At 42.9% G+C, this 26,089-nt stretch overlaps 1 protein-coding gene across 2 annotated transcripts; it reads right to left on the reverse strand.

Moving 5' to 3' along the window:
- Nucleotides 1-10,246: 10,246 nt before the first annotated feature.
- On the reverse strand, nucleotides 10,247-24,653 carry VDAC2 (voltage dependent anion channel 2). 2 transcript variants are annotated; one of them, XM_068397340.1, is made up of 9 exons: nucleotides 24,630-24,653; nucleotides 18,374-18,445; nucleotides 17,197-17,246; nucleotides 14,728-14,880; nucleotides 14,572-14,624; nucleotides 13,888-14,115; nucleotides 12,527-12,677; nucleotides 11,564-11,621; nucleotides 10,247-10,779 (listed from the first exon to the last, which is right to left on the reverse strand). In XM_068397340.1, the coding sequence occupies exons 2-9, from the start codon at nucleotides 18,438-18,440 to the stop codon at nucleotides 10,688-10,690; spliced, it is 852 nt and encodes a 283-aa protein (XP_068253441.1). In that variant the 5' UTR covers nucleotides 18,441-18,445; nucleotides 24,630-24,653; the 3' UTR covers nucleotides 10,247-10,687. The 2 variants fall into 2 exon arrangements, with proteins under 2 accessions (XP_068253441.1, XP_068253440.1); XM_068397339.1 differs by lacking the exon at nucleotides 24,630-24,653 and adding an exon at nucleotides 22,606-22,746.
- Nucleotides 24,654-26,089: the final 1,436 nt, after the last annotated feature.

The raw sequence follows: 26,089 nt of genomic DNA on the forward strand, positions 1-26,089 counted from the left end.
TTTCCCAATTTCTTTTTCTGGGTACAGTTTTACCCTCAGAGCTTCAAACCTCTGTGTGCCTCAATTACTTGTGTAAAAGAAATAACACCTTACCAAAGTCTTAATGACTATAATAGCTTTCAGATGGAGTGGCTAAAGGAATATACAAGATCCATTAAATATTTGCATGCAAAGCTTCTGGCCATGTTCTACATTGCAATTTTACTTTTTAAGTGGATAACAAAAAATTTTAGGGGCTACAAACACAAAATGAGACACTTTAACAGCTGGGGCATCCTCTCAAATATTCCTGCTTTCAAAAGCTGTAGGCTGATAATCAGATGCAAGCTACAAGCTGTTGAGAATACATACCCTGGCCTAAAAGTACCGTGATGGCCTTTCCCAAACACACAGAAGTCACTGGAAGATTGATCCCAGACTCTGTAACTGTTTTGCTACTAATTTCCAAGTTGCAAGAATCCTCTTGGTAAAGCCCAGCCAAAAATGGGCAAGCACCGTATTAAACTGTCAAATAACAGTTTAGCAAATTCAAAACCAGATACAAACAATCATAGTTGATGAATTCAAAAACTCCTGTTCATTGAACTGCGAGAACTGGCAAAGTCCCCGTCACCTGTGCTAGAGAAAGACCTATCGAGTGCCTGAGGCTGAAGCTGCATGCAGCAAGCTAGCATTTTGCCTCTGCTTTGGACTCTGCTCCATTTTAAATATGCAGATCATAGTGTGAGCATTTAATCAAACCTGTCTCCATCCTGATCACGTAATTACCATTAGAAAGAATAGCAATGTGTCCCTAAACTATAGATTGATGAGCCATCTGTAAGCTGAAACAAAGAGCAGAAGGAAGCTTAATTGAATCAAATATTTAGAATACATTACACTCTATCTTGTAGTTACTCAGAAGCTGGCCTTCTCTTCAGGCTTCTGTCCTGCGCGTCTGGAATTCATCACAGCTAACTGCATTTAATCCTTCAACCTTACTATAAAGTGACTGCTGATAATATATAATTATGGTTTAATTCAAGTGGTGAATCAGCTTTGGGGAATTTGTGGGGACAATGGGAATTTAGGCTTTCATTAGGTGGGGAGAGTGGACCACATGATAATGCAGCACAAGTCTTTGTCTCTCTCTAATGGCAAGATCATGTATAGGAGCTTATGGGTCTGCTCACCCCACCCAGGTAACACACCTGCCTGAGCTACTGCTCACACTGTAGAGGCTCAGGATTTTCCACCCCTAAAGAGGAGCTGACCTGGGGGCACAGCAGTTGCCCAAACCCTATTACCTAGCTCTTTGTGCAACGCTGGCATCTCTTCTAGTTGCAAGGGTTGACCCCAGAAAGGGCAACACAGGTGACAAGTGTACACTTGGCACTTACTCAGAAGCAAGTAGGGCTGAAGGACTTTTTTTTTTAAAAAAAAAAAAAGAAAAGAAAGAAAATTCTCCCTCATGCAGTATCTCCTAGAAGCCACCATGAGAATCAAAGCATGTAATCCTAGCTGCTGGTCAGGTATCTCAGTCCCTGCTCCAACGATGTCACATTTGAAACAGTGTGGTGTGATATTCGGATGAGTAACGGGAAAAGGAACAGAAGACTATTTCAGAGCAGACTTTGCATCTCTACTAGCTAATTAAATGAGCCAACGATGCTTTTGATCCCGCTGGGACATGCAGGGGATGAAGCAGGGAGCATCATCAGTCTCTCACGTTGCTGCAGGCCTAAAGGAAAACTGGGCTGCTGGGTGTAACATAACTTAGAGACATTTGATTGAACCTCTGGCACTGCCCTCCCTCCTTCTTTTAACAAACTCATGAAATGTTTTTAATCTATTTGAATGTAGCCACCTTAAACACAGACGTCGCTTTCTGTGAATTGATGCTCATGGAAAACAATTAGCAAGCTTTTAGTGATAAAGCCCTTAGGATACAGGGAAAGGAACATGAATATAAACCTCATCCAAATCCCCTCCTTTGAAGCATGAGCAGCTCCCCACATTCCCTGGAAACCTTGCAGCTCAGACCTGAGGCACATGCCGTGTCTCAGGCACTGCAATCTTGATGGTATTCAGGTGGCAATAGCAGCAAGTGCCATAACTTGCAGCTGGCTCCTTTTTGACAAGGTAGTAGCACAGTTAGCTGCATCCCTACTTGTGCTTTCTTCACCACTTGAAGAAATCCATCCTAAATGGCCACAACAGTGGTAAATAAGACATCAGTGCTGTTTTAAGAGACCGTTCTCCTTACTAATTGAGATGAATACGGCTTGGTTTTATCTGACCCACCTACTGAAACTGCACAGGCCTCTTCCATCCCTGGCACCACCCTTGCACTACCATGAGGAGCATGACCACGCTTGAGCGGCTCCATCCATTCTTCCAAAGAGTGGGTACGCCAACGCATTTGGATAACCTACGAGCTCCCCATGCACAAGAGATCTGGACCCATCTCTCTGTGGTTTGCAGCACGTTGGATTTTACTGCTCATTTCATTTTCAAATGAGCAGCAGCACTATCACATCCTTCCCAGAATGAAAATGTGGAAAGCTGTAAATAAAACGAGAAAGGTCTTTTGGGGGGGGATTTCTGATGAGATCCCAAACAAGAAATACTGAGCAGGGAACGACAAAGCCGATTCTTCCCTCTTTGCACACCCAAGAGCTGCACCCCAGCATTTCCTGCCACAGTTTGCACTGAAGTTTCTTCAGAGAAACTTAAAGGTAACAAGGTACTTTTGTTTCCTTGCCCATCAGTTGCTCTGCTCTCTGGTCTGCCAAGCCCTGCCCCAGGGCAGTGTCATTTCACTGCTACTGCACTTCTGCCCTGTGATTTGCACTGGAATGAAAGGCTCTGCGTGAGTATAAAGCATTACCTCTGCATAATTCTAATCACACACAAATTGTTCGCATGCATTTGCAGCTACTCGTGGTTTTTAACTCACCTGTTTTATAATAATAATTTTAAAAGCAATGTTTTGAGAAAGGAAATGAACAAACATAAAACCTGTAAAACAGGGAAATTAATGTGGGGTTTCAGACAAGTTATTTATCTTCCTTTTTGCCTCAGTGCAATACTGTAGGGATAAGCATATAACTAGCTGCTTTAATATTTATTCCTATTATAGGAAAAGTAAACACTGCTGATCAGTCATTGCTTTCCAGGATTAGATTTCACGTTTTAGAGACTGCTTTAAATTAATGCAGAAGCAAACATTATCTTTGCTTCTTATTCATATATTTCCCTAACGAGTTCCAAGCAAATTGTGCCTACTTATATTTTATGATTTTAAATAATTAAAACATTTTATGGAGGCAACTAAAATTCTCCCCAGAGTTAGCAGAAAGATTATTGATTGAACAGATCTCAAGCTACCAGGAAAAAATTACTTAGTTTAAAGGCTCATAATTTTATTCCTATTCACCTACTGAAAAACCAAAAGACTGCGTTTTTACAGCAAGCTTTTGAGTTATGCTGGGTTAGGGATGTGGGTTATGTTGGTGAGCTGAAAGTAGAAACTTTTTGACATTGTGAAATTAGATTTGCAGAAGTTGTTAATGAGAGAGTGTTATTGCTGCTGTCACAAGTAAATGCAATGCCTAACTACTGCATACACATACAACAACACAGTATTCATTACCCAGGATAAAACCTGGCTGTACATTCACAACACCAAGAATTTGAGTCAAATCCACAAATCGAAAACATCAACAAAGGAAGTCTGCTCTCAAGGAAGCACAGGTTCACAGGACACCCAGCCTCTACGTGTCATGTTGCGTGGCATGGCCACATGAGTCCATAGGGTTATGGTCCAGAAAGGGACTCCAGCTAAGAGCATGAGAACAAAACAAACCAACCAAACAAACAACAAACAAAAAGTCCCACAAAACCAAAATAAACAAATGCATTTTAAAGCAGGTGCAAAGAAACCTGTAGAAGGGAAATGGATGTTTGCAAATCTAAATGGAAATCAAAAACAGTAACATGTGGAGATAAAACTTAGGCTTATGGGTAAGGAGCCTCATACTTGCCCATGACGTAACTTGCATCTTTTAATGTGTGTTTTGTTAGGAAGCAGGCATTAGGAATTTACATTTTAAAGGTAAGCAAAACACGCATCTCCTTGGAGTAGCTATGAAAAAAATAAAATAAAAAAAGGGAGAAATCAACAAAACTTTGGAGAATATATATAAAGATCCAAAATGCTTATTTTTTTAAGCATTATTGTTTACCATGCGGGTCCTACCCTTTTCCCTATAACAGCTAAACTCATGAAGGCTGTGCCTCCTGAGACTCAATGCTTACTTCGTTTCTTTATAAGGTATCTATTTTTGCATTTGCTTACTACAAGTCGGCTTTGCTGTTGCCCGCTACAGGTCAAAACTTGGAGAGCAGAAGGAGCCATCACAGCTGCAACCAGCAGCAGTGGAAAGTTTCGTTGGATGGCGATGGACACCTTTGAATCCAGTCAGAGCTTCAAGGGCTACATGGGGATGAGGAGGGGGCACCGAGACCTTCATTGCTCTGTGCAAGGGGACCCACATCTGCTTCCACCTCAGCGGGGACCAGCTCCACAGACGGAGGTGAGAAAATGTCCCTCAAGTGCCTTCACCCACAGCTTGCACCCAGCTACCGATGTCTCCTCAGCCTCCCAGGCACATCAGCAGGGTATTGGTGTGCCATTTCCGCAGTGTCACCTTCAATGTCCTCTAGCCATCTAAATGTCAGCTGCTATAAAACACTCTCCCAAGACACTTAATCCATCTTTTCAATGTGGAGTAATTAGTGAGGTCATTCCAAAGCAGAAAGCCACAGTTAATTGTGCAACTACTGTGCTATCATGTATTATATCAAAGAGATTAATACAACCTGAAAGAAATTGCAGTGCCTTCCTTGGTTTCCTTTGAACAGCAGAGCTAGATTATATTCCAGTGAGCCCCAAAGACATCCCCAGTGCAGAGGAGCATTAATTCACTATCAAGTGCAATTACAAAATTGTATTCATGAGGTCAAACGCCTGACAAAACAGCTCCTGTACAAAAAGCTGCAGTTTCTCCACAGCTGTATAGAGCCAGCTTTACATCACCTCTGGGTCTTCCCACAGCTGGTGTGGATTTTAGGCACAGTCATTTCCTGGGATTTATTCCCACCAACAGGCAACAGTCCCTCTCCTCAGGTCAGGGGGACAAGCAAAATGGAGCTAGTAAGATGTCCTGCCAAGGGCCTGGGCCACAGTACCACAGCTGAGCTCCCTCAGCCCCCATCAAGGACTGCTGCACAGGATCAGACCTATCCTAACAATCTGAGACTGATCCAAGTCATCACAGAAGACAAAGTTGAAAGAGGCAGAAGCACAGACACATATAATCAACAGTCAGAGATCTGGGGCCCCAAAATTCCTTCTGACCTTACAGAAAGGATCCCAGGTGCCACCAAGCCTGTCACTCTCCCCTCTCTCACGCAGCTTTGGTTACTTTCATGGGTGCTACCAAACTTTCCTTTCATGATTTTCAACATAGTCACTCACATACCAGATACTGAGTGATGCCCTTTAGCTCAAGCTTAACTTCAAGCATATATTTAAACTTCCAGCATGGACTATGGTAAACTCTTAATGAAAACTTCAGACTTGCAGCTAGGGTCTGCCTGTTGCCCTTAGAAAGCATTTATGTTCACTTCCTCAAACTCCATTAAAAGCACATGATTAAGGCTGCAAAGCTAAGCACTCAGAAGGTTACAAGAGACTAATTAACTTTGCAGAAACAATTTTGATTTTGACCATCCCTGTTACCTATGGACATTATAATACAGATTATAATTTTATGATCAAGCATTTCTGTATTCTAACTCTTATGTGCTCCTTCCTGACCTTATTAGGTCTCATTTTACTTCTTTTGCCTCCAGGCTAATAAACTGAGAACCTATAAACAGGAAAATAGCTAGCTTTAGGCAGCCTGTGCCAGTAGAGGATTCCTAGGTCTCAGAAGGGCCAAGTAGCTTTATGCCATGGTCACATTTCTGCAGCAGAAGAGGTGGAGGAAATTAGGGAGCCAGACTCACCAGCAAAAGTTATAACTGCCTTTTCTATGTTTAATTATCTTTTCTTTCCACATTATGTTTACCTTACTTCATTTCCATAAAAAGAAATTGGACTGTAACAGCTACACCAAATTGTTTCAACTCCCTGTGCTTTTCCTCCAAGGGATTCAAAGGCTATCAAGTAGAAGGGAAGAAAAACAGAGGAGAGGTAAGAATGGGTTTTCCTGTGCAACAGGAAAGTTATCCTGTGAAGGGGGAAAGGAAAGCATTAAAATTAAACCCTTTCTTTTCCTGGAAAGTTTACATTTTGGATACTTCTCCACTTCTCTTTCTCTCCCTTGCTGCTAACCAGGCTGAGGTCTTTGTGCCCAAAACCCTGCCCCTCATGTACCCATTTGCTGCTGTGCAGGCAGCTCAGCTCACGCGGCCAAGGCAGGCACGTACCAGCTTGCAACGAACGCCAACACATCCACGCTCCGCAGTGCGGCCAGCGTGCAGGGGCCAGGTGTGCCCCAGCGCCACCAAACTAAGCACGTTTGGTGCATGTGTCTTACAGTGACACACCGTATTTTTAGTTCAAGAAATCCCAGACAGAAATATGACACCAATCTCATTTCAAGAAGAAGAAACTTATTAGCTTAACACGAAAGCCTTACAAGGCAGTGGGCTCATGGTTCTTGCAGAGCACCACGCTCTGTGCTGGGTAATGAGTGAAGCTTTGCCAAACCCAGGGGGAACCAGGAGCAACCACCTAACTCCTGGCACTCCTCTCGGGATGGGGGTGTGCTGTGAGTTAGAAGGGGCTGTGCCTCTGGGAGAGGCTGCTACAAAGGACTGCGGTGGGACGAGTGGTATGCCTCCCTGCTACAGCTTCCCACAAAAGAAAAGGAAATGCGACTTTGAGCCAGGCTGTTTAGACAGCCCATGAGAGGGAGAAATTTTGAAGCAGAAGGTGAGTTAGCTGGGTTATGCTGGCTTAGCAGGGAGACCTACCAAGACTCCAACATTTACGCACGCTCGTGAACTCGCCTTGTGATGGGTATGAGAAAGTTGAACCAGATGAACTTCAGGCTATGAGTGGGCTGTAAACAATTTCAATGGCATGCTGATGTACCCTAAATGCAGAGAGGACCTTTGCTACAAAGCGTTAGGTTTCACCTGAAAGCCTACCAGTCTTGCACCAAGACTGAACGCTTACCAGGTTTCCCAAGGAACTTCAAAAAAGTAAAACAAAAATAAAATATTTCCTCAAACACAGTAGGAGGAGATCAGCCTTCTGTTACAGAGGCTGCAATACAAGCCTACATCCACACTAAATTACAGTACCCTGAAGAGGTATTTGTGAATAGCAGTTTACTCAAAAACATTTAATAAAACACTGATTCCTGAAATACTGGAGACACCCATACTCACTCACCTGATGCCATCTCTGCCAGTGAAGACTCTGCAGCTGGCAGCATGGAGGGCCACCACCTCCGCTTGCCACATCTGATAGTCCATCAGAGCTGTTCATTGGTCTCATTCAGCCCAACCGATGAACCTCCCAGGTGCGACAGTGAGCAGCCTGCATCCAAACACTACTACAGCGAACACCACTACACCCTCCTCTGCTACGGGCAGGCTTTTGTCCAGGTTGAAAGACACACAATAAGCACCACCAACAACAAGGGAAGGCAGAAAACACTCCCTGCCATGCTCCCCGAAGCACATGCTGCCAATTAGAGAAGTGAAAATGATACCAGGTGACTCTCGTGATCCATTGTAACCCACCCAATCCACTCAACAAAGTAGCAAGGAAAAAATCCACTATTACTGTAAATTTAGCCTGGACCCAGGCCCCTGCACCAGGGCAGCTGGCAGTGCACCCACTCCTCCCACCCCACAGCAGCTGAGTGGCTAAATGCACCTGGCGAAGAGGTGTTTGCATGCTCTGCTTGGGTAGGGAAATGAGGCCCCAGAGACCAACAAGGGTCCCCAAAGAGGGGAGCAGGACAAGGTGAGGCACACTCTGGAAGCAGGTAGTAGGGAGCCTGGGGCAGTGGTGCCAGCCGCACAGTTCAGTGCCCAGCACCATGGACACACTTGTCTTCTGGTTTTGTCTGGGAAAAACAAATTTTGTAGATTCATGAACAAAATAGCCCAGACAAAAGTTGCCCCCACTCACCACCCTCAACTGAAGTATCCTGCACCACAGCTCTTTAACAGCCCCTCCGTGTGAAGCAGATGGTGGTACAGTCACTCCTCACAGCAGTGCTGACCACCCTGCGACTGCTTCTGGTGGGAGGCCGCTGCCCCACGGCACTGGTGGCTCAAGCAAGCAAAAGGGTACATGTGCTTCACCACAGTGTCCCCGTGGGACAGGCCCTGAGCAGACTTGCTGGGCTCTCTTCCCTGTCCCCATGCTCCAATTGCTTCTTTGCGACTTAAATTGATTGCAAAGATGGGGGAAGAGTTTGTGAGCTACCTACGTTGTGGCAGTGCAAGGTCCCTGGGCTGCAGCCATACACCCAGACTGCCAGCGTGCCACGTGGCCACCACAGGGCCGGTCCAGCCCCGCCACGGTGCCTGGTGCCACTAGACATGGGAAGATCACAAGTCAGGCAATATTTTGAATCCTTCCCCTTTGCCTTCTGTTTTTTGGCAGCCGGTGTGCCCTGTCCTGCTGTCAGCAAGCACTTCTCAAAGCTGAGGGTAGCCAGAACGTCTCTTTGGAAATCAAGAGATCTTGAGCAATTTGAAGGTTTCTAGAAAAGTTCTGTCAAGTCAGGAGCAGAGCAGCAGTTGAGAATATAACCTGCTTTATTAATTAATTTTGTTTAGATAGGAGCAGGGGTGCACCCAGGAACCAGCTGCTGCAATCCAGCGTACAGGACCAACTGCTCCTTCAGCGGGCGTGCGCCACCCAGGCCTCTCAGACGCGGGGCTGGGGGTGTCCGAATGCCAGCGTACGCAGGGGTTTTCCCCCTACAGTTCTGTATCTTTAGCTCAGAACCAGGCTCAGGCTTACTGCCGTTCCTGCTTTCCCGCCGATGTCTCTCAGTCGGTGAGCTCAGGAGAGCTGCGGGAGGAGCACCCCAGGCAGCAGCTCCCGCGGAGGCCCTTCCCCAGGGAGGGAGAGAGGAGACCAGCAGCCACCAGATGGCGCCGTCGGCTCGCAGCCGGGCGGGCGCGCGCGAGGGAATGGCGGCGGCGAGGGGCCCCGCCCCGGCCGGCGGGAGCAGCCCCCGGCCCAGCGCCAGCGCCTGGCCCGGTCTCTCCGCGGGGACCATCGCACGCCTTGGAGCTCCTACCGTGGCAATTACCGGGTGGGGTCGCAAGAAACAGTAAGTTACAATAATGCTCTTTCAGCAGCCACAGGGGAAAACGTCTCGGTCGCATCTATGGAGAAAACACCAACCCCCACAACCCCCTGACCCACACAGCCACCAAGCGCTAAACACAGCATAGCAACACTTAGGATTTCTTAAATGAAGTTATGTGTGCCTAATAAAGATCCAGTTAAGGTGTGTTTTTAACACCACCACCACGGATCAATAAAATATCCAAGGACAAACCTCACTGGTTCCTTGTGAGCTCCTTCCTCAGCTCTCCCACCTGCGCCAGGCCCGGCCTCAGGCTGAGCACTTGTAACCCCAACTCACACTAGCACACCCAAACCGGCTCCATAAAGCACACCAAGTAAAAGTAGTGAGATTTCTGTAATAGCTATTTAGTATTTTAATGCTCAGAGGAGCACAGGTAAAGTAAACAAAAAGGGTACTGAGTTGCTAACAATGCAAAATCATTAAACAGAGTCATTACTAGCATTAGGATCTTCCCTCATGGATCCAGGACAACGAACGTCCCGTGAAAACACCCACAAACCCTTGAAAGATTTCAGATGTGTGCACTACTGTTAACCAGCAATAATTGTACTGCAAGTATTACCCCACGTTTTGTCTAAGAGCATTTTTATAAGTTTTAATTACGTGTTATTTTTCAGAAATTGCTGTGCAACAAAAGTTTGCCTTTTTACATGAGCATCAGCATCAAACTTGCAGCTGAAGTAGAAGATGCTGTACATTAGGCTCAAAAAAATTCAGTTGTTTTATTGCATTCCATTTGACCCAGCAGCACATGGAAAGACGGACACAACGGGCAACGGAAAGGCAGGCCCAGGACCAATCATGAGAAGGGAAACATCACTAAAATACAATGAATGCACACTACAATAATCTATATAATGTGTTTTTATTCCTATTTCAGATCAGAAACAGAAATACTCCACTGCAAAGGGAGGCTGACAAACACTGCAAAACCATTTGCAACAAATACAGCCCTTCATGCCACATAACAACCCAACCAGCTTTTTCTTTGTGTTTTCCTTTTTGCCAGTTCACAGGAAGCTTTTGTACCTGCCATTAAGACACTGCTGCCACATTAAACAGTTAAATACATTTAAATAATGTTTCAGTGACTGCACTAATGCAGAATTTTAACTAGATGGGTAACCAATTTAACTAGAAACCAGCTAACAAGTAACTGCCTAAATACTTCAAATACAGCTCTTTTTCTAGGTCATCCTTGGAAAAAAAAGCCTGCTGGTCACATTGGAAATACATTTTAAGGCCAAATTCTTCTGATACCGCTTCTCTGCAGCAGTTTCTTCACCTTTTTAAGCCTCCAATTCCAGGCCAAGACCAAGTTTATGGCCACCAGCATTGATGCTCTTTCCATCTACCAGTGCAGACAGTGTAAGCTTCACACCTGTAAGATTTTTAAAGAGCATGTTTACAACATAAAATCAGAGTAGCTTTCATGCAACTCAACCTCCATCATTACAAGTCCCAGTTGTAGCTCTTTTTCTATTTCATTACTTTCCTCTAAAGATTTCTACAGAAGAATCCATTTACCCATGAAATTGATTGAAAGCTAGTCATGTGAATCAAGCTAGATGCTTTTTGTAAATACTGATATAAAGTATATATATACAAAGTCTCTAATTGTTAAGTACACAAGAGCTCTCCTTTTCTACATTAAGGTGTGCAAAAAAGGAAAATTATGGATAGAAAGACAGACACTTGTACCAAGGAATGGATGGAATTAAACTATGATTTTTATTAGTTCTCAAATAAGGAACTAACCAATGGTAATACAGCATTAACAAGTGTTTTCATCTTTAAGCAGAACAAGTTAAGTTCTGGAGGATTTTTTTACTAAATACGAAGAGAAGGAAGTAAAATAATCATTATTTCAAGACCTACTGCTTGCACAGTCTAAAACTAAGATATCAAACACTATAATACAGTCCACTCCTACACAAATCAATGAGAAACACAATGCAGAAATACCATTAGATACAATGGAATTTGTCTTGTTTAGATAAAGGTTTGATGTATGACATAAGCTACTATAAAACATCTACTTTGCCTTCAAGACAAAATTATTCTGAAGAAGGGAAATAGTTGCATATAAATCCATAGATCTCAAAGATTTTCTTTGCAATGCATAAAAGATATGTATGTGATGTAATTCATGTAATAGTCCTTACCTGGCCTCAGGGTCTGGGTGTAACCCACTCCAACTAGACTAGAATTGTTCACTTTTGCCTGAAAAAAAAAAAAACAAGATAAAAGCAACTGAAATGTTGTAACTGATTAGTTCTTTGTTATCTTTTAGAAGCTAGAATAACTATGGCATCACCGCCAGTATCAATTTAACCAAATGCTACTTGTTCTTTCAATACCTTTGTGCTTTCCGGATTTTCTCTTCCCAGCTACGCCCTTGCCCTCCAACTTACAGCTGAAGTAGTAACATATTTCATAGCAAACAGAATGTAAGGGCAGGGAGAACTGTTACCTGAACGTAGTCTGGCAGGTGAACTTCCCCACTCCCCCCTTTTCAGAAGGCCATAGCAATTTACCACCACAGTCTCCCAAAACAAGCCACTTCAGAAGAATCCTCCATGTTCATATTATTACAAAAGAATTACTATCTTGCAGGTCCAACCAGTTAAGCAGCAAATATTTCATAGTATCATCATAAATAATATGTGCAAAATTATTTATCTCACACTGTATCACTTCCTCTATAGGATGATTCCAACAATCCAGGTTCAATTCTAACTTTATAACATACATAAAACTTTTCCACATACCGCCTTTTTAACCAGTATCGCCAGAGTTCTTACTATGAGAACATGACAGAGATCCCCAGTTTTGAAAAAATTCTGTAAACTTACAGAACTAGCCATCAAGCAGTTTTTAAATTTTTTTAATAAATACATTAAGTCCTCTAGAGTAGCACATTTGACAGAATCTAAAAGAGACTTTACTGTATGCAACATTACAGAATTTAAATACTGCTGGTTTAATTATAACTGCCTGGATTGTAAGAGTAATTCCTACAAGACTTCCTGACCTATTACCTTCTTTTGTACTAATAACACACAGATTCACAGAAACTGAAAATACACTGTGCTTAGCATAACCCTTTTGGTTAGAGACATACTTACAGAGATAGAAGCAGTGGAATCCAACTTGTATTTAGCTGCAATGCCAAAGCGAGTGCTGTTGCTACCTGCTGTCCAAGCCAGGTTTACAGCAGTTTCAAGATTGTCACTCACTTTCTGGTAAATTGACCCACCAAATTCTGAACCATCATTGCTGCACAAATTAAGAAAAAAAAAATAGTTTCCTATATTTACATAATGCCAACATTTATTTTTTTAACTACTTCAAATTCTTATTCAAATGAAAATTCCAAAAGTTTGAGTTGTTTCACACTTTTCGACAGAGGTGGGGATGAACAAAGGCTTCAGGGCAAAATTAAACTGCAGTAACTCACAGAAAAAAAAAGATATTTCAGAGTGCTACAGCTAATTCTCACACTCATATTGAATTAAGTATTTGAACATAATTCCAGATCACATCCTTACAAAACTAACAGACAGACGTTAATAGGTAGGAAGCAGGCATTCTGAATTCTATGATTACTGAATACATATGATATTCCTAAAGAATTAATGACCTTTTTAAAAATCTGTCGCAATGTTTGACATTAGTAAACTGAAATGGAATTCTTACAGCCCAGACTATAAAGCGTTTTGTAGCTTCCTCCCATACCGCTCAACTTCCATAAATCCAGACAGACACAATCCCCAATCCCCCCTCCAAAAGGACAAACTGCTACCTCAAAAATCAAGTTGTTTCCTAACTAAACACACTAGAACAATGCCAATTTTTATTAACTTAGATTGAAAACACCATGTTCTTCAGGAGGTTTTGATCACCTTGCTCTGAAGATCATTTAAGATCTACAGGCACCAAGTCTGAAGGAAGTTCATAAACAAGATGTCTTACGCTTGTTTGGTTACACTCTAAGTGTTTCACGCAATCTTCATCCCAGACAGACAAGAAGATGAACCTACTCAAAAAGTCCAAAAGCAAAGCTCTAGTCTCGCTCCAGAAAACTACTACAGGCCTACTTAAACAGTGCTACACGAATTACTACCTCTGACAAATCTACTGCCCTTCAATTATAGTCAGATACAATTCAATGTAATGGGATAGCTGGAAAAAGCATTATGATCAGCTCTGCCTACCTGACTATTGCACTTCCAATTTGGATGTACTTCAGTATTTGGTAAGCTGTAGCATGTACTATGCTGTAAGTGCTAACAAGCCACAGTATTTACTGTTTTGAAAAAAGAGAGATACAAAGTACCATTTATCATTTATTTAGAGTTTCCTACTGAAAAATGCACTCCACTTAATGGCCTTGCAAGCACCTCTTGCTATTTCAAGCATTTGTATTCTGACTAGAAGGTAAAGAAAGCCTGCTTCTGTAAATCTGGACACAATTTTCAGTACTTACACATTAGTGTGCAGTTGGAAGTCTCCAGTCTTGTAACCCACAGAGAAGTTATTCCTTGTCAATTTTGATTTGGCACTATCAAAAGTCATCTGATATCCAGCAAGCCAGCCTTCATAACCAAAGACAGCTGAACCATGAATTGCAGGTCCAGCAAAATCAAAGTCAACATCACAACCTAGGTTTAGGCATTCACGTTTATAAGCGGACTTAATTTTACCACTTTTCTTTCTGAAACAGAGAAACAGTTATCTTAAGACAAGGCTTGATTCTCCTCAATGAATTGCAAAATTCGAGCCATATGACTCTACACAATGTATCTAAATGCCGGGCACATGCATACCCTAGACTGGGCCAAAGCACAGCTAGCCCATCAAGAAAGCACGGGGCTACCGCAAACAGCCACTTTGTGATGAATGCAGAGGCATTTTCATGCCTCCTGCAATCTTCCAAGTATTACTATCCCAGAAAATAAGCAAAGTGGGCTGTTGAGAAATGTGCAACACTAACCCCGTAGAATAAGATGTGATGCTAAAGAGCAGAATCCTTTAGCACTGAGATTTGCCAATTTGGATCAACAGCAAACCATACAAACATCTCTGTCAATACAATAGACCAGATGAACACTTACTGACCGTGGGTGGTGTTACTGCCCTAAACAAGGTAAAAAGATTAACAAATTCTTACCCTGTATTTGGCGAGAAAGTTGTATCAAATGTCAGCTTCAAGCCTTTGGCAATCTAATTGAAGGAGCAGAAGATAAAGCTATAAATTCAGTTCTGCTAGTTAGGCAAAACAAATAAATACTCTTTATCTGAGAGTATCTATATCCTAATCTATTACCTGATCTTCAATTGCAATTTCTGTTCCCAGAGTGTTATCTGTGTTCCATTTTTCTGTGAAAGTCAGCCCATACTCAGCCCACTTGTATTTGGTCTCCAAGCTCCCATTCACTTTTCCAGTATCTGTGTTCGATGAACCAGATGTTGTGAATTCCTAAAAAGGACAGTGTCCATGTTATACAGAAGATACACGTGATCCTGAACGCATTACACAGTGCCAAAAGAGAAAAGACTTTTCTTCAGCAAACACTAAGATCTTATTCTATGCAGCAAGTTTAACAACATTAGACAACTTGCGGGAGGAGAAGGGGGAACGACATAGACAAGAAGAACTAGAAGACTCATGCCCACATGGAGGCCTTCCCCCACTCCCCATCTCAACTGCTGTGTTTCTGCCACTATTACAAAACGTACAGGCTCGCAACATAACTCAGAAGCAAGACAGCAGTTACCATAAGTATTCTCCTTAAAAGCAGAAGCAAGTTCTTGAAATATAAGGTTAAGTCTGATATTCCCAATAAGCAAATTAAAAATCAAACCAGGAGCCAAGAGCGCTATAAGGCACATAACGCAACTCCAGTAAAATTCTTTAAGCATCACGTATGTATTTTCATTATTCCAGTCAACCACCTCCAAAGATAAATTATGTACAACTGTAAAATGTCACACAATTTTTCAAATTGGGGGTGGCGTGGGTGGTGGTTTGTTTTTTTGTTTGTTTGGGGTTTTTTGTTGCTTTTTAAGAGAGTTCTCAGTCTAACCAATGCACCAGCCTTTCACACAAGCCAGAGGCACACATGTTTTTACTGACCTATAAAATTCTTATTGCCCTGACGCTTTCGTTTAGTGACACACAGGAAGAATATTCATGTTTGTATTGTGAGCTAAGGCAACAGTCTGATTTTATGCTTCTGGTAGAGTCTTACTTGGAATTCTTGAAAGCATTTAAGAGTTAGCAAACTCACTCAATCTCCTTATTAAACTAAGTCCCTGTTGTCTCTCACTATTTGGATTCTCACAAAGAACAGAATGAATAATTTCTGTGTACCACTATTTAGAAACTAAAGGCAATACCTAGTAGGAGTGGAAGTCTGGTTTGCAAATATACGTTAAGGAGCTCTTTCCACTGAAATATTATTGCCCTTATGGTTTAAAAAGCTTATTATTTCAACTTTTTAAAACATATAAATCAAAATTTTCATCTCTTGACTTCCTCCACACACACTATTATTTTCAAATCGACTCCTCGCACTCACCTCCCCAAGAAGAAAACACAGACTTTACTTTAAGACCTCATTTGAAATCACAAGTCCTTAAGCATTCGTATTCTCACAGCCCACGACCTATTGCACATTGCAAGCACACATGAGACTGTTCTTTAATGGTGGCTGATCAAATCTAACCATAGCCACGCCATCTACTTGAATTATGTTAGTGAACCACTAAACCATCCACACAGTTGCATAATTCTAGTAAGGTCTATTTCTTGGCAAGTGACAGGGACTACACAACTTCAAGTCCACAAGCTTTAACTTGGTTTGTGCTATTCCTACTACACAGGGTGTATGTGACTGCAGCCATTGCAGTAACAGCTTCAGGAGGAGCAAATTATTACATTATCTCTCATCTCTGCTTTAAAACAACTGCAGTACATACATGCCAGCACTTCGCCTCCTGGGAAGGATGGCTTATAACTGATATGGGATTTGCATGAGGGCTGGGATTTTTCAGGGAGTTTTACCAGTATTACTGGTTGTCCTCAAAAAAAACAGGCCAAAATAAGAACAACTACATCTACAATACGGCTCTTGCAAACTGTGCTTCAGTTGGGATACAGACTTCTAGAAAAAACACAGCATATAACCCACGCACCTTTTTTCTAACAGCCAGTTACACTGCTAAAGCTTCTAGTTATGAAAAAAAAAATAAAGCTACCATTATATCTTGCAAAGTCTGCTCTAGAAATAGATAAAAGTTACAGGAGGCACTGCTTGCATGACCAAGGTATATTGCGTGGAACATTACTGTAACACTTTAATACCTTTAAAGAGGAGACAAAGATTCAACATGCTAATTCACTGCCAACTACTTCTTACAAAGCATTAAGATGCCAGAAATTTCCACCGAATACAAATAGTATCACAAAGTACTTTAAAAAAATTCTCTGTACTAAAATTGATATATTAAAATACTTCAAAAAGGTGTCAGCTATTTGTTCACCTTCAGACACAGATGAGGGACAACTAATAATCCTTTTTATTTTATAAGGATTACTAACAGTGCGATACCCCTGTTACATTCAGAATAAAGTCAGATCTTTAGGGGCTTCAGAAATTATTTTACACCAAATGTTTATCATTCATATAACCTATAAACTACTTCACAGCATCTGGAAGGTGTCCTTTCTAATTAAGTATTAGAATAAGCATCAAGAAAAAAAATATAATGAATAAAAGGTATTTAAACTCACCACTCCACTTGCAGATTTTGTTTTCACATCCAGTTTCACCAACCCAAAACCTTAACAAACAGAAGTCAAAGTTACAACAGCAGGCTTTGACTAAGACCTGGCACATTTTCCAAGAAGCTGGTCTTCCAAGCAGTCTCAGTAGTGTGCCACGTATATACATATATAAAACCAACCATAGACTGACTTCAGTTAACACTCAAATTTTAGATGCCACAGTGGGTAGAGAAGGCCACTCTAGAACAAGCCAGGAATTCTGTTCTATCATCACCACATAGAAAGTGGAGGTAGCCTCTCAGTTGTACACTGTACATTTAACCACCAAACGATGACTTCAAGAGTAAATTTAGTGACAGACAAAACGCATTCTTTTGTTACTAGGATGGCATCAGCTTTGTAGTCAATGCCATTTGAAGAGCTATCCCAATGCACAAAATTTGTCTCTCAGCACCAACAAGAAATATCTCAAAGTAAAAAACTGTAAAAATTAAGTCACTGGAAATACACAGCCATTGGAACTGTAATACAAGTAGGTTTTATGGGAGTGTCAACCCATGTTGTTACCCTTAGAGCTGAGCGACAGACTTGTCGCTTAAGGAAAAGCCTCACATGCATTCCCAAAGATCAGAAAGAAACAGCACTGTAACAAAGCAGAATTTAACCATGCACCTGCCTGGTATTAAAGCATTTTAAAATGTTGGATTCTTTATCCCAAAAGCTATTCCTCTTTCTAGTCCAAAAAAGCTATACTGCTACAGTGGTATATATCCCTTTCTATATCAAGAAATGTTGTGGCAGACAGATTGGTAAACAAATTGTACTCCTAAGTTAAATTACACTTGATGCTTACATTCTTGCATACTTGTACACCTCTGACATTTACATGGCTAAAGCAGTAAGATTTAACAGACTTCACATCAAAACAGCTCACAAAAAGCTTTCAATGATCTGTTAGCTGACGTTATAAAACCAACACACCTTCCCCCTCCCCAGAAACACACGCAACAGACTTGGTGAAAAAGCCCCCACATGCATTCCCAAAGACCAGAAAGAAACAGTACTGTAACGAAGCAGAATTTTACTATGCAAATGAGCATTCAATTTTACATACAGGCTTAAAAAGACAATTCAGTGCTGCACCACAAACACTATGTTTTTTTATAAAAGGTACTATTCTTACCATATCCTTTATTGAAGATATCTCTGGCAGATTTGCCAAGGTCTACATATGATGGAGGAATCGCCATTGGAGCTGAAAGGTAACAGGCCAATTAATAGTGAACCTTTTACCATTGCATACACACAAAAAAATGCTACCAAAACTCTTAAAGATTCTCTTTAAGCAGATTCATATATGAAGGCAATTAATAGACAGATGGCTCAAACTATTACAGTATTCTGTGAAACATCTACAGATTTTTCAGTGATGTTCACCATGAAAACCAGATGTTTTCTTGGTTTAGGTAATCTGCCTGTAGAGAAGGCCACATGGTTCTTAGTTCACAGAATCACAGAATCAATCAGGTTGGAAGAGACCTCTGGGATCATCGATATATCTTTCATTACCAGAAATCAACTAATAGCTCACATTTCCAGAGCTGGCAGTTACCACCAAAAACCAGGAAACTGGAAATTTGAAAAACTATAATGGAGACAGTTATTTCCTGAAGCTCCACAAAGTTAAATTTGAAAGATGCTTATGGAAAGTACCTGAAAGGACCTACAAGGTTTTATTTTCAAAATGTAAAAAGAGTGCCTATCTGTTCTGCAGTATCATTTGCTCCACATTTGAAATGGTAGACATAAAATTTAAAAAGGAACGCCTAATGCCACTGACTAACAATCAATCTGATGGAAGTTTTTTTCGCCCTATAACATACAAGAGTTTAAGTTTGCAGAGTTGTCTTGTTAGTTTAAAACAAGCAAGTAACAGGAGTGCTGGGTCAGTGAGAAAAGCACTCTCTAAAAGTCCCTTTCTCAGACAGGGAGCCTCTGGCAATCTCACTGTTAAAGAACCTGTCGTTCAAGACTAACTATGACCCAGCCTCCCTGGCCAGATGGATAGATACCAGCCTAAGGTCTCACCCAGCCTGTATGGTTCTCCTCCCTGTGAAGATACACTCTATCTGTACCTTCCTGTGGTGACTGTTTTCCCATGATTTAAATAGGAAAAGGCCACTGTTACAGAGGCACTGTATTTTGAAGTTTTAAAATACAGCAACCAGAGCATATTTCAAAGGGCTAATGACTCCCTCCATGCTGGGGGGGTGAGGGGTGAACAATTAAACTAACTAGATAAGTATCATAAAAAGGCTAAACACAAGCAAACAAAAACCTCTTATCTTTTCAAACTGATTGGTCATATTTGTTTTGCAGAGAAAGTCAGATCAACATAATTGACTGTTTATCTTGGTCTTGTGGGGGAGGTGTTGGGGTTTTTTGTTGAAGTAAATGGAAAAATATCTTCAGAACCTCAAAAATAACATGGGTAGTACTCTCACATGTTAACTTTCAACTGAAAACAGAAAAGATTACTTTCATTTTTATATAGTACTTTTAACCAATATTTAAGTTTTCAACACCTTGCTAAAGTATTGCTTATCTTCTGCAGATCTCTGCAAGATCATAAGTGTATTCAATAATACAGGATCAAGGCAAGCTGCCTTTTTCCGCCCTCTCTCTCAAAAAGTTTCTTTTCATCTTTTCATGGACTTATCTACATAAAGGGAAAACTTTCCCAGAACACCCGATTCAGAATAATTTCCTTTAGGGCACCATTCCACTAAACAGACTTGTTTCAGAATAGCATCCACATAAAACACCTCAAAAAAACCCTGATTACGCCTGCCATATATAGCCCAATTTATGAACTGCTACTATTTAAAAAACACTATTTTAGCAAGCAATGGTAAGGTACATGACTGTTTCTTATCTTTCTACAATTTCTAATAAAGTTTTCCAGAGTACCTTACTCCACATCCCTAAGCTATAAGAGGATAACTTCAACCTCCTCTAAGCAAAAATATTTACATTCACGGTTTAACTAAAATAAATTTTAAAAAAAACCTTCTTCAGTAAGGAGTTCTAAACTCTACACCAGGTCACTACTGCAAGACATCCATTGCTTGCTCAAGAATACAAAACAAGTTTGGTTTTCCATATAGTTAAAGTAAACTGTCTCTTAAAAAAAAAAAAAAGAAAAAAACCACCAAAAAACAGAAAAAAAAACCATGAAAGTGACTTAGAGCATTTGAAGCTTAAAAAGCCTTAGCCCAAGTTCAAGTTCATGAGAAATAACATAAGCCTTGAGAAAAGAAAATTCTATAGCAGAACATATACTAATCCCAGTGACAAGACATTAAATGGTTCCTATTATACAATAAAAAGAAGCAGGTGTTAGACCAAATTACGAGAAAGTGTGGGAACGCTGCTCTTTACCCTCTAAATTTCTGCTGTACAGCAACTGTACAATTCATTAGCAGTTTAAAATAACTTAGAGAAGGTTTACCTATGTATTTTTCCTTTAATGAATAGGTCTCACCTCTAACTAGCATCTTCAGAAGAATCACTGTTTCTAAAGTTTTATACTAGCCTTTAGCACAGACATGCTTCTACAGTGTAAATAAATGAGCTTTTTGCTTTTGTTTTAAGCACTTACAGTCTGACTAGACAACCATTACAGGCAAGAGATTTATGCTAAGCAATAATGTCCTGAGAAGTTAACAAACTGGTATCTGTGTCTAAACTCAAAAGATTACTACAGTAAAAGAACGTTGCTGTTCTATCTGGCCTAGTTAACCATCGCAAGGAAACCAACCAGTATTTGTCAGGCATTCCAGTCTACAGATGCAAGTTTTGTAATAAAAAGTTAAAACAGAGTACAACTGTCACACTGCTGTTCTAATCCTATACTAACAGGGATGGATGAGGACAAAAGGGGAAACCAAGAATTAATTTTGGATATACTAAATACCTGATAAGTCAGTGCCATCATCAGAATGATCATTAAATGAAAACAGGGCCAAAAAAAGAAAATCATTCCTGTGTTCTCCAACATTGGCAAATTAGCTGGTTTGCAAATTCTCATAATCAAAAGTAACTTTCTCCAACCCTATTTTAAAGTGTCTTTCACTTAAGAACTACTAATTGGAAGTGCCTAATATATAAATACCGTTTAATAAGAGGTTTGTTGTGAAAGCAACTATCAGATAATCTCATTCCTCATTTCAAAACCGCAGAATCTACTTGAATCAAGTGGGAGCTCCACCCTGATCTTTATTTCATGCCACCCTAAGAAAATGTTTAATTGATCTGACTTAAGAGCCACAAACACGATTTCTTCCTCTGTAAAAAGAAAATCTCAAGAACAGAAAAATGTGTTAATGTTATCAGAATGATAGTTTTCGTTAGAGGTAATATTTCAAAACTCTCTCACACCCTATAATTAAAGGAATGCCAAGGACTTCTTCTATAAAGATTTCTAATGATATTAAGATCTTAGGATATTGAAAATCAGGCTAGAGGCTAGATCAGGCTATAATAAAAAAACCTAAGTACTCATGCAATTAAAAAAAACAGCAATAACTACACTGAAATTGTATTCCAGTAGCGTGAACAGCAATAGAGAAATTTATATTATTCAAAAAATACTTTGTTAAAATACATGGTACACACCACGGACCTTTAGACTTACACTGCTACCGAAGCTTAAAAAAAAAATAAACCACCTCATTTCCCTTGCTTCAGCTCCCTCCCTAGTGACATCTCGGAGGTGGGCACGCTAGTCTAGCGGCCACAGCTAAGCCAATTTAGAGACTCCACCGAGAAACGAAAGAAAATTAAACAACTGAAAAGGAACGGCGTGTTCAGAAACCGAAAGCAGGGGCAAAGCAGAGCCTCCCAGAGGAGGAGGACACCGAGAGGGGGAGCAGGGATCCGACGGGCCGGGCCGGGCCGGGCCGCGCGGGGAGACGGCACACCCTCCCGGGGAAGGGCCGGGTCCTTCCCCCGCGCCCAGGCCCGCCGCCAGGGCGAGCGGCGCCCGCGGCCGCCGCAAGGTGAACTCCTCGGCGCGGCCATCTTGGGCACCCCGGCCTGACCCCCGCCCGCCCGCCGCGCCCTCCCTGCTGCTCCTTACGTAACCGGGGCCCGGGCCGGGCCCGCACGCCGAGCAGGGCGCGGCGCCTACGGAGCCCACGGGGGGAAGGCGGAGGGGAACAACGCGTGCGGAGAAACCTCCCGGCCGCCCCTGCCCCGCCGTTAGCCTGGGCGCTGGGGAAGGCGCTCCCGACCCCGCCGCCCTCGACCCCGCCGGGCCGCAAGCCCACTCGCCACCCCTTCGCCCGCTCGCACGTGGGCGAGCCCCGCCCGCCTCCCTTGCTCCCGCGGGCCGGTCGCGGCCCGGGCTGGCACCTGGCTAGCGCGGGAGGGCGGCGGGGCCGGGCGGAGCGGGACCGGGGGCGCGGACGGGTCTCGTCGTGAGGAGGCCGCGCTTCTGCAGCCGCTGGCACTGGAGGGCGAAGTGAAGGAGACACCGATCCGCCCGCCCGCCGCCGCCGCGCAGGACCCCGACGAGCCGGGGCTGCCCCGCCCGCCGCCTCCCCCGCCCGCCACAGCACACCACGCCACCGCCACGCGGCCGGCGGGCGGTGCCGCCGCCGGGGGCCAAGAGCCGGGGGGCGCAGGCAGACGCCGCGTCCCCCAGCGGGCAGTCGGGCAGGGTCGCCGCAGCCCGGCAGGCACTCAAAGGGGCATCCCCGGCGGCGGAGAGGGGTCCTGCGGGCGGGCGGGGCTGCGCTGGCGGGCGGGGCCGCCCGGCGGGGGAGGGCGGTAGCGGCGGCGGCAGGAGCCCGCGGGGCGAGAAGGTGCGCCCTGTTGAGGCGCGGCGGCGGGAGAGACCGCTCGGGCTATGACGGCATTCGGGTGCCGTTCATAAGGGGGAGCGGAGCTGGGCAGTGACAGAAGGGGCCCGGGGAGCCCGGCGCCCCCCGGGGGCACGGTGGGGCGGAGGGCGCTGCAGGTGCCGGCTCCTCAGCGGGCCTGTGGCGGCCGCACCCGCGGAGCGTCACTCCTTGGGCGAGTTTAAGTAAACAGACGTTCTCCTCCACGTGGGGATGGGCTGAAGTGCGGCTCTCGGCAGTACTTAGAGAAGGCTCCACGCCCAGGGCCACTGCCCTTCCTGAGAAGCCACTTGTCTTCCTTTCAGGGCCCACCTGCCTCCAGTCTTGACACATGGACTGGTGAAGACCTTGGCCTAGAACAGCCACAGGCACCAGCTCTGCAGCCGGCCGAGGTGGTGCCAGTGGCGTTTGCCCAGGCCCCAAGATCCCTTCCTCACAACAGCCAGCCCTTGCGGAGCGCTGGGGTGACGGCACGCTGCCCAGCGTCCCTCCCCAGGGATGCTCGCCTTCACTTTCCCACTTCCCACAGCTCTCTGCAGTGGACCACGTTACACATAATAGGCTCTCATGTTGCTACCCCAAAACCCACAGACACTGCAACATCCAGCAACGTGGCTGTCCCATAGCTGATCTGACAACTCCATCTAACAAGGTTTCGCACAAGTGCCACAGTCTCTCCAATTGCCTAAGCTCCATTTTTACCTTCCAGTCGCCTCCCACCAGAAAACTCCCCACACCCCACAACAAGAGGCAGCATATCTCAGGTCAAGAGAAGCAGTAACCCTTGGAAAGCTTTCTTAGATAATGCTGTCCTGATCATAAATAAGACTTCTTGGAGAAAACAGTCAAACGACTGTTCTGCAGCAATCACTGCACAACTCTGCAGCAGGAATCACCAAGTCACAAATGCAGACCATTGGTAGGCCAAGGAACTGCAGGATAGGCATTTTGGAAATTCATAGTTCTCCCCTGCTTAGTTGGCTTATGACATGATCAAAATTTCTGAAGAAAGTAAAAATTACTTTCAAATACAAGTTATATTTGCATAGTATGAAAAATATATATTATAATCCAACACTACCAATTCACCAGAACACATGGTAAAACAGTGATTTTCCAGGTTATTAAAAAGCAGGTTAGCAGCAAGGCCCAACATAATGCCAGTCAGCACCTGCTAGTTATATCAAAAGATAACTGATTCTTTTATTTTTTTTTGTAAGTCCAATACTTTTACATGAGAAGAGCCAACAGGTTAGTACATTTAATTTTGATATTTTTAAATAAGACAGCTTGGCATTCCACAGAGGGATATATATTGATGAATCAAGAAGGAAAACCACATGCTGAGAAAATAAATAGCAGTAGCAAAAGAAAACTAGTGTATCTTACTGTTCACAGGAACATATATTAGGAATAAACAGAGGTCTGATTAAGTAAAAATAGATTGTGGCATAAGTTGTTAAATATTTAGAGACATGCATTTATTATTCATACCCATAGTATAAATCCATTCTGAATAAAAGTTCAGTTACTTACATGAGACATCAGCTTTTTGCCTTTTTTTGTTTCCTTTTAAAGATTAATATTTTAGCTTTATGATTCAGCTTTATTTTTAGCAATCCAGGAAAGTAATTACTGCCCCACCCTGAGCAAAAAAACCCCAAGAAATCACTTGCTTTGTCAAACAAAGCAGAGACATAATCTGAGACAACAGCGCGCAAACTCCTCTGCGTTGATGTTTCAAGCTTCTGTAGCGACAGCCTCTGCCTGCCAGTGTTTTTCACTCTCACTCTCCCTTGTACAACCACGCCTTATTTCTCATGGCATATCTGCTAAAGCTCAGAGTGCCAAGAAAGGCATGCCTTCAGGACTGAAATAGCAAGCCATCAAAATTATTCTGGACATTTATTCTTAGTGCTCTCCTCGTACCATTCAGTGCACACACCCCCTGTGCAGGTGCACTCACTCTAAATGGGCTGGTTTTCCATTGAAACTAAGCAGTCTCCATTTTTGTGCCACTCGCAGCTTAACTGTTACCACTTTGTATGAATACAGCCATGCATACACATAACTGATATCACAGAGTCATATGTTTTACTGGTACCACTTGGAAAAAAACCCCACACATCACTACGTAAGTTTACGACAAGGACATGCCATTTGAACACAAACTCTGCTTATCTCTCCATATATTACAGTCACAATTACTTCAGTAATGTATGTGAAAAACAAAAAGAGAGGAAGTAGCTACAGTGCGTACCAGTGTCCATCAAACATCTTAGATAAGTTTATGTTCACTTCTAACACAGGCCTGAAGTCATTGTCTGTTCTCCTCTCCAGATTCAGACCTTCAGGCATTGAAGATCCTGCGGAGAAGAAACCTTAGCGGAAGTCCAGCAGTGAACAGCTAAGTAAATTAGGACTCCTCATTCTGAAACAAGTTGACCTAAGGGGTATAGCAGAGATTGTGAAAGTATAACCAGCAGGGAAAGTGTGGAAAATAGTTGAAGCTAGCAGGAAACAAGTTCAGAACAAGCAAAGCAAAGGGTTTTTCCACCAAAGTAGTGCCATTCAGTGGTATTACCTGGGAATTACCTGCCACAAGAAGCTAAATGTTTATATGGGCTCCAGGGGAAACTAGACAGGTTTGTGGAAGAGAAATCCAGTGCAGATTACTAATTACTAATCCATTCAACCATTACATACGGCTGCAGGCCTCTTTGGAGCCAGAAAATCCCTGAGCTGCAAATGGAGGTTTCATTTAAGCTTACCCTGTTCTTACACTCTTTTTTTGTTAGACACACGTTGCCTAAATCATTGCTTAATTCATTGTCTCAGAGGCAGGAATATTAGGCTAGCTACACCTTTTGTTCCATACCATACAACTGCCCTTACGCAAACCAGGCATCTGGAAAGCCCCTAAGAGGGCAACCAGAAGCGGCCCATACTGCCAGGATCCTTTAGACTGACAGACTTAACGCCTTGTAACTTTTTTT

Source organism: Nyctibius grandis, chromosome 4 (genome assembly GCF_013368605.1).
Source record: "Nyctibius grandis isolate bNycGra1 chromosome 4, bNycGra1.pri, whole genome shotgun sequence".
NCBI lineage: Eukaryota > Metazoa > Chordata > Aves > Nyctibiiformes > Nyctibiidae > Nyctibius > Nyctibius grandis.